Genomic DNA, 12058 nt, shown 5'->3' on the forward strand with positions numbered 1-12058 from the left:
ATGAAAATGAAACCTGTCAGATTAATTACCATATTATTTTTTTTTTTTTTAAAGAAAGGCTCAGAAAGAAGGGGTCATCATACACGAGGCTCTCAATGTAGTAGAAGGGGCTTTAGAGCCATATATACAGCTGAGTGGGGATTTCAGTCCTGGCACCGACTAGCTAAGTGACTTCAGGCAAGTTATCCAGCCTCTCTGAGCCTTGGATTCTCCATCTGTAAGTTGGGGATAGCAGCACCTTCTGTGAAGTTTTGATATCCATGGAGTACAAAGCTGGGCACCCAGCAGGTATGGACGAATGCGAGCTCCTTACTCCCAACGTGATCGCTATTGCAAACCACACAATGTGCACATGAAAACATCTAAGATTTTATTCTTTTTTTTCCAAACATTTGGTGCAATTAGTTTTATCACTTGATAGATGAGGAAACCTGAAAGCACAGAAGTTAACTGTTGGCCAAAGTCTTACAGTAAGTCCATGACCCAGAAATTTTTACATTGTTAAGAAAATGGTGAGAACATTTTCGTGTGCTATGATGAAAATGCAACTGAGTTTTGGGAAAACATTCTTTCTTTATCAGTCTTATAATTTGTTGTTTCTCTTATTTGATAGGAAAGGAACAATTTGTATCGTAAAAAAATACAGACTTGGGAACCCAGAATGGGGTCATCAACAGTGTTTCTTTGTCTCTGCTTCTGGTTCTAACCAGTTTCAGGATTTATTCATTTTCATAGAGGAGGGATGAACTCCGTGGTCCTGTGGAATTCTTACAGATAAGCGGAAGACTAGGAATCTTGGCTTAAATTGCTTCCTTGTTTTCTTTCTCTGCATTGAACAGTGTGGCATAGTTTAAAATACACAGAAGTTACTTTGAGTGTTCTCCAAAAGTGATTTCTGGTCCCTGGACCTCTTCGAGAAAAACCAGCCTAAGCAAAAGCTACAAAAGCAAGACTGGTGAAATCCTGCATGGGCTTCTGTCATGGATCCTGGGAGGCTTTGCATCTCTTGGTCTCAGTTTCTTTACCTGTTAAATGAGGGCATGGGACCAGGTGACCTAAGATCCCTTCTAGCTCAAAATTCTCTGATTTATGTTCTACTGTTAAAAAAAAAAAAGAATGAGCTGGTGAATATTACCAATAAACCCATAAAGTAAGAATCTTAGTCATACTAGGGAAAGAATCCGGGTACAACTTAGAACTAGTACTCATTAGCATAGAGAATTTCCGCTCTGACCTTCCCATTTTTCTTTAGCAGAAACCACACCACCCGATCACAGGGATGAGACTGAAAATATCCTTTTGGTTCAGCACACTCTCTCGCCAACCCCCAGACCACACCAGGTGGACTTCTCTGCTGTAGACCACAGCACTGTAATGGGATCTATACCCAGTGCTCACTCGGCCTGCTCACCTGCCCTCTGACTGCAGTGGGACTCCCCACCTTGGGTCAAACGTTGAGATTAGATTTAAAAACTGTTTTTTTCATAGCTCCATTCCCAAGCAACATTCATCCCTTCCTCACCCGTCCACTGACCCGGCATCCTATACTGCGTTGTCTATTTATGGACTGTCTGTCCCTCTGAATAGACTGTAGAGAGATTCTATATGACTGAGCAGTTCATGTACAGGCTTTGGAGTCAGACAGTTGTGGCATTGGGTCCTGACTTGGGCACTTATGCTGTGTGTTTAATAGCAAGTCATTTGACCTCTCTGAGGGTGAGTTTTTTCCTCTGTAAGACTATAATGTAAATATTTTCCTTGTGCAGTTATTAGGAAGATTAAATGAGGTATTATATGCAGAGCACCTACTGTAGTATTAGGCATATGGCAAGTGACAAATACTTCAAATTTGTATAAAATAAGATCTCAAGGAATGTTTGTGAAACAAACAAATAAATTTAAAAAGAACCACTTCTTTGGGACATTCCAATTAAATTCAGATAAAAGGTGTTGGAGAGGGTGCCATGAAGGTGATGAGACAAGCAGCATTTTCTTGAAAATATGTCTTAGATTAGTCACAGGGTGGAAGGCAGAGCGTGCATCAGGTACACCAGGATTTAGGAATGGACTCACCCCTGACCAGCCGTGGGGCAAGAACTGGCCTCCAGCCCAGTGCTTCCCACTGATGAAGAAGAAGCCTGCAATCATGATGAACACCCACACGGCCAGGTTCAGCACGTTGAGCACATTGTTGAAGCCCACAGAATTCTTCACCCCCAGTGCGACAATGATGGTGACGACAATCGCGATCACCAGAGCCAGAAGGTCCGGGTATGACTGCTCTCCTTTCCCTAGAGGGGAAAGACGTGAGTTAATATTGTCTGGGGGGATAAAGACCATGCAGGCTCCCAGGCCCACCCAAGTGCATCTGCACTCAGCTCTGAGAAGGGTGGTCAGTTTGTCATGGAGGGAGACGGAACTCTGTGTGTGTGTGCGGGAACCTCCACTGTGGTCCACAAGTGTCTATTTGCATATGGGAAGGTTTTGGTATATAGGTGAGATGACCTGATATCGTGGACCAAAAATTGGGATGCTTGATATGACAATTACAGCAGTGCCTATGGAACCAAGTCATAGAACATGTCAAGTCAGGACTGTCCTGGGACATTCAGATGCATATATGGGTCTAACACGTTATTTGAACCATTTTATCTTCATTGTTGTTTACTTTATAGTCCATACATTTTCCATTTTATTCCATCAGTCTTCTCTTTATTAGCAAATTTTAAAATAAGTGTCTTTGAAAATTATTGGAAGAAGGGTGTCCTTTCCATGTGTGTGTACATGGTTGCAGAGAAAATCACCAGTGAACGTGCCCCGCCTGCTTGGTCTTGTCTGTTGGTCAGTGGACTCCTGCCCTCTATAGAGTGGAAACCGCACTGCCTCGGCAGTCAGCCTCCTGTGTTTCAGCTGGACCCTTGCCTCTAACCAGCTGTGTGGCCTTGGGCCAGTGCCTCCTTTCTCTGGATGTCATCTGTAAAGTGAAAGAGTTCAGCTACCTGATTTTGGAGGACCCTTTCAGACCTGAAATCCTGTGAAATCAGTATACTGAGAAAATGTGGTCTTTGTATTTTTTATCTTCTCATGATATCTGGGTGCTCAACATTTCAGTCAATTCTTCTGAGATAGGGACACCAGTCAAGTGACTTGCACACAGCCACTGAATTAGTCCCTGGAAGTTCTGGGGAAGACCCCAGAGTTTCCTTATCTACTGTGTAGCTTCCCATGAATGTAAAGGGATAGTCATCAGGATGGAAGGTGGGTGGCAGACCTGAAGCCTCAAGGTATTTGTTATGTGAGCTTCTGATTGTTTGGTATTCACTCATTTTGTTTCTTTTAAAAATATACTTTCTCATTCAAAAATTAATGTGTGCTTGTTTTTGAACAATTTAAAAAATCTTCTGATGAAACCACTGGAGAAGTTCCTTACAGTTCTTTTTTCTCCATTAGTTTTATTTTTATATAGTTATTAACGTGATGCACATACAGTTTGTATCCTTTGTCATACAGCATTACATCTAAAACATACTCCATGTTTTTTTTTTGAAAAAATGTTCAAGCATTTTTATTTATTTATTGTCATATTATTTTAGGGTTTTTTTTTTCTGGCCGGGGTGGGGAAGGTAATTAGGTTTATTTATTTTTAATGAAGGTACTGGGGATTGAACCCAGGACCTTGTGCATGCTAAGCATGTGCTCTACCACTTGAGCTATACCCTTCCCCCCATACTCCATGTTTTTACAACAGTCTTCCTGGTCATCCTTTTAGTTGCTGGCTACATAACACACTACCATAATTTACTTAATTGTTTGCTCCACTGTAGAATACTTAAGCTGTTTCTGATTTTTTTTGTTATTATAAATAAGGCTGGGATGCACATCTTTTCATATAAAGCTTTTATGGGAATTAAGTTGATTTCCTTAGGATAGATTTATAGGGGAAGAACACTTGGCAAAAAAAAAAAAAGGTATTTAAGGCCCTGCACACATTTTGCCAGATTGCACCCTGAAGGAGGACCCCATTTATTTGGCTAAGTTCGCACGTTGGGGTTAGAGGATGTGGCAGTCTCACCCAGGCCGTTGAGGGTTCCCACACTGTCCACCATCCAGTGGCTGATGGTGTGGTTGGTCAGGGAGTCAAACATGCTGCTCAGAGCACTGGCGCCTGCCGCAGTGCCAATCAGGTACTCCAGGATGAGGTTCCAGCCAATGAAGAATGCCACGAATTCCCCCACAGTGACGTAGCTGTAGGTGTAGGCCGACCCGGTGGTCTTGGGGACGCGGACTCCGAACTCTGCATAGCAGACGCCTGCATGGGACAAACACACATGGATGATGGATTTCCGGAGAGGAGCCAACCTTTGGTGGTTAACCATCTTGGGTAGAAAATACTGGAAATCTCTGGATCTTGGAACAAATACACAAAGTTTATGTATATGAATCAATTCAAAATCAGTTCTAATGTTTTCCAGTTTCACTTCTGAAAACCTTTTTAACCTGAATGCCAGAACTAATTCTAAGAAACTGTCAGAAACTGATCTTCTTCATTAGAAAAACTCCCATTTACTGGCTGTGTCTCTGTCATTGCTCCTTAGTGTCAGCTATCCTGAGTGAACATGGGTCTAACTCATTGTGACCCCCACAGTTGATGGCACCAGGGTTAGGTCATGTGTAGCACTCTTCTCTTTCATTTTTACATATTGCAGAGGCTGCTTCTCATTTGAGAGTGATACCTCAAGCAATTTTTGAAAATCCTGTAGTATATCTGGGGAGGGGATAATCAAAATGCAAATATAAATCAATGCCTAGTTATTAACTAGGAAATTTAGCACATGAAAAATGTAATTTAGTGAATACTTTTAGAGTGCCTACTATGTGCTTGGCATGGTGCTAATCGGTGGGAATTAAAGACAAGTGAGGCATGGCCCTGCCCTCCAGGGGATGTGTACCAGACTGTGTGAGCTCAGCAATGCAGTGATGTACAGGAACAAAGAGAGCAGAGTTGAGACATGTACATCGGTTGGCTTTCAGGTCTATGGAGGAATTAATTGCGCACAGAAAGTGGAACATGAGGCAAAGAAATGGCGGGGAGAGACAGTATGTTTTGGGTGGTGCGAGATGTGCATGGGGAGACTGGGGGGCGGCGAGGCTGGAGAGGCAAGCAGAAGCCATGTGTTTTCTAAAGTGGGTTAGGTTAGGGCCCACTTCCACCAGAATCATCTGTTGAATTGTAATTATAGGAGGTAGAGACCAGGAGTCTGCATTGTAACAAGCTCCCCACTTGTATCAGTGAAAAATAATGATATATTGCTTCATTTTTTTTTTGTTTTATAGAATTAGAGACCAAATTAGAAAGAGACTGGGAATACACCAAACTTCAGGAAGTTGGAAGAGTATTCTACGTTGTACTAGGAGCTCTGAATTTGGGGGCAGAGGGTGGGGTACCAATTGGGAGGACAGACATAAGACAACTTGGAGGAAACACACCAGGAAAGGGTTGTAGGAGGATGTAGAGGGGAACTCAAAGTCAACTTTACCTTCAGTCCTAGTTTTGTTAAGGGCCAACCCTGAGGTTCTCTCATCACAAATCAGGGAACAATGGTTCACTCTTTTGTGACTAAAGGGAACAGTTTTCTTTTCCTTTTGAAAGGAGTGAAATCAGTGCAAGGAAGCAAAAACAGAGATGTCAACAGCAATGACACAGCGGGTGACTAAATGTGATGCAGTTACTCTTTTCCTTTCCCTCGGTGGCATCCGTGTCAGGGTGTCCATATGGAAGGAGCACTGGACCAGCTGGGCAGCGCTCTCTTCTCAATTCTACCTCTCTTCCTTGAACCTGTGTACCCTGTTACGTTGCTTCCTTCTTTGTAAAGTAAAGGAGTTAGGCCGGGACGCTTTCTTAAGGGTCTCCTACCCTGACAATCTAGGATTCTATTGTTATATTGAATTTTGCTACAAAATATATTGAGCATAATTTACTTTTCTTTTACATTCATGACTATATTTTTCTGTATCCTGGAGATGCTCTCAAGGCTAGCAAAGCTGTTAGTCCCTACTTTGAATGGCCTAGGCTGCTGTTTATTTTGAGTTTCTATGTCAGCCCCCTTCCCTCCACTTTGTAAAATGGTTTTCTATCTCCTTCATGGAGGACAGACTGTCAGTTGTTTCTTCTTGTTGCTGTCACAGTCCAAGCTCCTCCTTTTCTAAATCGCTGCTTCTAGCACCTGATGTTTAAGTGGTTAGAGTGAGTCTAAAATTAAGAGGAAGTGGTCTCAGAAGGAAGGCCTGAGGGGAGGAACTCCTCCATGAGGGAAGTACAGAGTGTGTAAACGCTGAGTGTGAGGACCTGGTGACATTTTCTTGGAAGCTTAGGGGACATGTGTGTTCTCTGCTCCTGAAGAGCATTGAATTTGCATGTACAGAGTAGGTTTCTCTTTAAGTGCAGTGTGAGGAGTGGATTAGGGGGCAAGTAACTTATCCTTGTCAGTGTAGGATTTACAGCTTTACCCAGTAATTCTTTTCTTTTTAAAGTTGAAGCACAGTCAATTACAATGTGTCAATTTCTGGCATACAGAACAATGTCTCAGTCATGCATATACATACATATATTCGTTTTCATATTTTTTTATACCCAATAATTCTTATATACTATGACTTCTCTTCTCCATCCTTCTTTACCACCTGACAACGTGCAAGGCTTATACATAGAATTTTTCCAAGCAAAGCTTTTGAAATGGGCATTGATTTGACTGCTGATTTAATTTGGAGAATCAGCATTGTTGAATTTGGGTAATCAAACATTCTCTCCTTGATCTTTGATCTGCCAAATTAAATTTAAAAACACCCAATTCACCATCGGAACCCTTTCACCAAAGGTAATTAGCAGATTGCCAAATCCTCCTTAGGTCTTGTGAAGGGACCAGCCCCTTGCTGTCCTAAGTTGGAGGAAGAGGCCCTGTGCTGTGCACAGTGCAGGTGCACGTAGAATCTTAGTTGTTCATTTTCCAAAAACCTGCTTGGTTCCTGATGACTGGAGTCTGGGGAGAATAGTGGAAAAAACCAATTAGCCTCTAAGCATATAGGACAATTTCTGCTCCCAGAAGTCAATTCTTTGGGGCACATTCTGATTTTGAACATATTATAGTGTAAGAGATTTTATTTTGGCATCCTGATTTATCTGTATGCAAGAATCCAAGCTTTTAGTGGGCACTAGAGAGTATCCAGCCTGGTGCTAAAGCTCAGTGGTGAGGAGTCAGTGATTTTAACTGCAGGTGTCCTGGAAAAGCCTGGAAAATGTTGTCAGTCATTCAGTTTTTATTTCAAAATATCTCGTGTATAAGAGAGATACATTTCAAGGGTATCTTTCTAATTGTAGTAAGAAATGAAAACCACGGAAAGGGTTTTTATATGGTTTTTATTTAGATTATGTGGTAACGGATAATCCAAAGGCAACTTACTTGCCTCACATGGGTAAAAGAAGGGGCAGCTAGACGAGCCTCAGGATCCCTTCTAGTGCTCAGGTTCTTTGGTTTCACAGCTAGAATCAACTTGTAATCATCTGGGTCAATGGGAGAAGTCCTGAAGAAAATACTGCAAGCCAGCTGTCTCAGCTAAGGTGGCACTGTCTCCGAGGGGGAATTTTGGAAGTCTGTGAGGGTGTCTGTGGTTCTTATGATTATCGTGGGCACTCGTGGCATTAAATGGGCAGGTGCCTGGGCTGTTAGACATTCTGTCATGTGTGGGGCCGTCCCACAGAACAAGGCACCGTCTTGTGTCTTACATGATTCTGAAGGTCCCAGTGGACTTTCATGTAAGTCAAAACCTGTTTGTAACTTTTGAGCTTGAATCTGTCTTCATCTTACATATTAATACTAAGCACTTTTATTTGGCATGGCTTTATATACATTGAATTTTCCAGGCTGCGATAACTGGGTGAATTTAGGGACAGTTGTAATTTGTTTTGTTTGGAATTTGCCAGGAGTTGGTCACCATTTGGGAAAACCACATCATCAATGGCTCAAGACATGGTCTTTGAGCACCAAACAGCACGCCTGCGTGAGTGTGCGTTTGTAGCAATTGCATTCGAAGTGGTTCTATAAATGACAGCAGGCAACCAATGATTTCAGTATGTCCCCTAATGTCCTTATGACCCCGCATTCACACATTGAGATACTATTTTTGTTAGAAATTACTTTTCTTTCATTTATCTTCCCTACAAAAGGCATAATGATTTTTTTAAAAGTTAAGTATGTAGGAAGGTACCATTATCTCTAGTTTGCATTGCAGAATAGAAAAAAAGAATTGCAGAGTACTTATTATCTAAAGTTGATTTGGTGTACTGGGATAGAGAATCACTATTCTAAATGAGAGATAGTTCATGAATAATCTCTATTCAATTTAGTAATGCATTTAAAAATTTCTTGCCCCAGAGTTACCTTCCTAATCATATTTGCCTTATGCTATTATCAAAGTGATTTTGCATTCCTTGGCTGTTCATCAAGTGATTCGAGAGGGAAAGGCGTATTGATTCCAAAAGAATAACCATGTAGCTGGAGAAAATCAATACAGAGAACAACGTCGGGGAACAGATGACCGTGAACGAGTGACTGCATGCTGCAGACAGCATGATGGAAGTCTTTCCATTAGAGTTGTTCAAAGGTGGCAAGTCTAGGTCTCTGAGAAATTGGGGGATTCATTTCAGCAGGATTAGAGAGAGTGGGACTGATTCCTCATAGCCTGCAACTCAGATATCCTTTTCAGTGTCCACATTTTAAATATAAACATACATCTGGTTTTATTTTTTAATATCTCTGTTGTTTTGTTTTATTTCTATACCTAGAACTAGTTTTGGTTAAATTGACTAATTACCAGCCTAAAAATTAGCCCAACTTAGGATTTACACGTTGAAAAGAAGGTTGGGACAAGACACTAGAACATTCCATATTTGAAACACTACCAGTCCCCTTATGTGTACCCCAAATGATGTGTGATCTGAGGTTCAGAAAAATTTGGTTCCTTTCCATGTGAATTTCTTTTTAGCTCAGAGGGCCTATGGCTCTGTCATATATAGATATACTAGGCCAGCCTCTGGTTAGATTCTCCCAGAGTGCTTTCAAACAAGGGTGAACTTTCCAAACTGTGCCTAAGAGAGCATGGCCCAATAGTAAACATAATCACTACATGTTCTTCCCCTTCTAATGTCATCCTGTCACTCACAGCCTGCTCTGGTTCCCTGGTTCCCTCTTAGAACCAGGAGGCGGATTCTTCACCCTAAGAGGGTGTAAAGGAGAAACACCCAGCTGAGAGTAGGCGAAAGGTAGAGAAGGGTTTCTCCACTCAAAAAATACATTTTCCTCTTCATTCCACCACAGAGAGTAATCAGACAAATAAGTGCTTTTGAAAAGTGTGCTTTCACCTGGAAAGGTTAAATCTAATGGTTATTTACACCTGAATGCCAATTACTCTACTCAGATAGAGAGGTTTTCCCATTAACATGTGGTTCAGCTTACTAACTAATTCCCTAACGTATTTATCAATGAAGCTACTAGTTTCCCGAATGACTTCTGACTTCCTAATTTCCTTCCTTCCGTGCCTACTGAGTCAGGCACTGAGGTGAGTATCAGAGACATAAATGGTGAGCAAAGCAGATCTCCTGACCTTGAAGCATTTATATTCCAATCGGGAAAGAATTTAATAAACAGATGATTTCACAGGCTGGCATTTAATACTATAGAGTATTTATGAGGTGCTCTGGGAGCCCAGTGGTATGAGTGTGGTTCTTAGGGAGCATGTGTCTTTGGTTGCTGGGGAAGTGGGGAGGCTTTTGAGTTTCATCTTGAAGGGTGAGCTGGGCTTCGCCAGGCAGAAAAAAAATGGGAAAGACTGGTCTCAGGCAGATGAAGGGGCATAGCAGGGATGACATATGCAGGCTACTTTGGGGATTGAGGATGACGAGTCTGCAAGAGGTGGCCTGGGATCAAGTGTTGAGGGCGTGGGACATATTTAATAGGTTGGGGGAATCTAGCTGAAAAGGACTGGACAGTTCATCTACTATTGTTGTAAAGTTTTGTCTTGATTGTAAAACCCACTCTGCACGCACAGTCTGATTTGAGAGCCTAACACATAAATAAGTAAAAGGGTGGCTCTGTCTGAGGAGAGAGTGGGAGACCTGAGGCTAGCCTGCCCAGGATCTCCCCCAACCCATGCCTCCCCCAAATCTCTGAGCATCCTCTGTGGCCCCACAGGGCTGTACTGAGCATGCTGTGGGGAGGGGTGCCGGCTGTTCATTGGGGTTGTTCTCTTACCTGATAGATGCAGCTGAGCCCCAGACCTGAGGCTGCATATTCAGGTAATGATAGAGCTGGGGCTAGAGTGGAAGCCTCCCGATACCCTGTTCTAGGAGCTTTCCAATTCATTCCTTCATTTATCCAAAATGTTTGTAAGGTACCATCTCTATGCATCTCTGTTAGTGTTAGATTTTAGAGACCTAGAGGTGATTAGGAAGAAGATAGTTCCTTTTTTGTGAGTCTCATAGTCTAGTGGAGAAGACAGAGCAGAGAAACAACACTTATTATAAGACAAGAGAGGACATATTAGTTGCAGCAGGTGGGGAAAATGCATGGGCTGCTTCAAAGAACTGCAGCATTGAGTTCTGAAGTGAGGCCTTTGCACAGCCAGAAGGACTGTCCACAGGGAAAGAGGGTGTCAGGAGGTGTGAGAAGGAGTGGAGAGGAGTGTCCAAAAAAAACTGTTAGTCAACTCTACAGTGTTATTCAGGCCCTGGGATCAGTCCCATCTCCTGCATGTTGCTCAGAGGGTCTGTCAGGCCGCCTGAGGTGACCAGCCATGGGTCATAGATACCAGACCTGATTGGTTGTTTGGAATAAGCTGTATCTGTCAGTGAGTCCTCGTGCTTGAAGTCAGTTCCTCCTGAATGCCAATTATCTACTGACTCCCAGACTCAGGAAGGAATCAGCCGTTGGACAACACCAGTGCAACTCACCACTTAGGCCCAAATGTGTCTTTAAGGCAGTCTTCACCAAAGATAGCATTTTGCTCAGCTGGTTGCTATCCATTTTCCTTCTCATTTTCTTGGTGTTCTTAAAACATCTCTGTCCCATGTATAACTTCACAGCAGGGCCAGACCTGTTGTATATATTGCTACGGTAGCTAGTACTGCTTATGTGCAGGTTGGGAGTAGGGTATAAGGAGAATCACGGGATCTTAGAGAGAAATAGAGTGTGAATTTTCCTGGAAACATTTGTTTTCACTGAAGCACTGAATTCCCATGGTGGATAATGAAGTGTCCCCATCATTGCTGTCCCCTCTTTGAGAAGCAGGTTGCTGGATTCTGAGAATCATCTTTTCAGCCCTCTGTTATGTGCAGCGGGACCCTGCCATTCCTGCACCATTGTCCTTTTCCCAATGCTCTTGATCAGCCAAGAAAATTGTGGGTTTCTTTTCCAGGGAGTAATCCACCAGGCTCTCTCTCCCTCCCACCTTGACTGTCTCTTCTACCTGAGTAAACTTGGTCACTCCATCACCTGTCAGTGAAGCCCAGGCAATTTTTACAGATGCGCCTGGAAGAAAACCAGTTTGTCTGGGAACGCCTGTTTCTTTGCGTCTGAGAAGAGACTTACAATTTTTCTGCCAGAGCAGGCCCCAGGTGGACAGTAAGAGTCTTTGTTTAGGGGATGGGCAGCATCTTCAGTCAGGGGGTGTATGGCACTATTATTTTCTGAACCCGACAGGGCTCCAGTTAAAGTTGGGTGGGAAACAGAGAACTGGAAAGTCCCCCAACCCACAGTGCCAATGTATCAACATATAAGTAGAAAAGAAAGAAGCTGTCCTCATAGTCAGAGAAGTGACCCCCCCAAAATAGGTCAAGGAAGTTTAATAATTTACCGATTAAATGTGACCCGACTATCTGTTTACTTTCTTGTCCAGATCTCTCTCTATGAAAATATTTTAGAGCTGTTGGAAGTACAGTTTCCAGAACATGATGAATTCCAGTATCTATTGTCTGGTCATGCTGTTGTTAGTGTTGTCATTAGTGTAC

General features: G+C 42.6%; 1 protein-coding gene across 1 annotated transcript in view; it reads right to left on the bottom strand.

The window, feature by feature from the left end:
• Window positions 1–12058, bottom strand: part of SLC7A14 (solute carrier family 7 member 14) — a 97541-nt gene that overhangs the window by 24237 nt on the left and 61246 nt on the right. The window contains exons 3-4 of the mRNA XM_006200816.3: window positions 4073–4309; window positions 2074–2291 (exon numbers count right to left, since the gene is read on the bottom strand). Of these exons, the coding sequence (XP_006200878.1) occupies window positions 2074–2291; window positions 4073–4309 (455 nt within the window). The remainder of the gene's footprint in view (window positions 1–2073; window positions 2292–4072; window positions 4310–12058) is intronic.

Source organism: Vicugna pacos, chromosome 1, assembly GCF_048564905.1.
Source record: "Vicugna pacos chromosome 1, VicPac4, whole genome shotgun sequence".
Lineage (NCBI taxonomy): Eukaryota > Metazoa > Chordata > Mammalia > Artiodactyla > Camelidae > Vicugna > Vicugna pacos.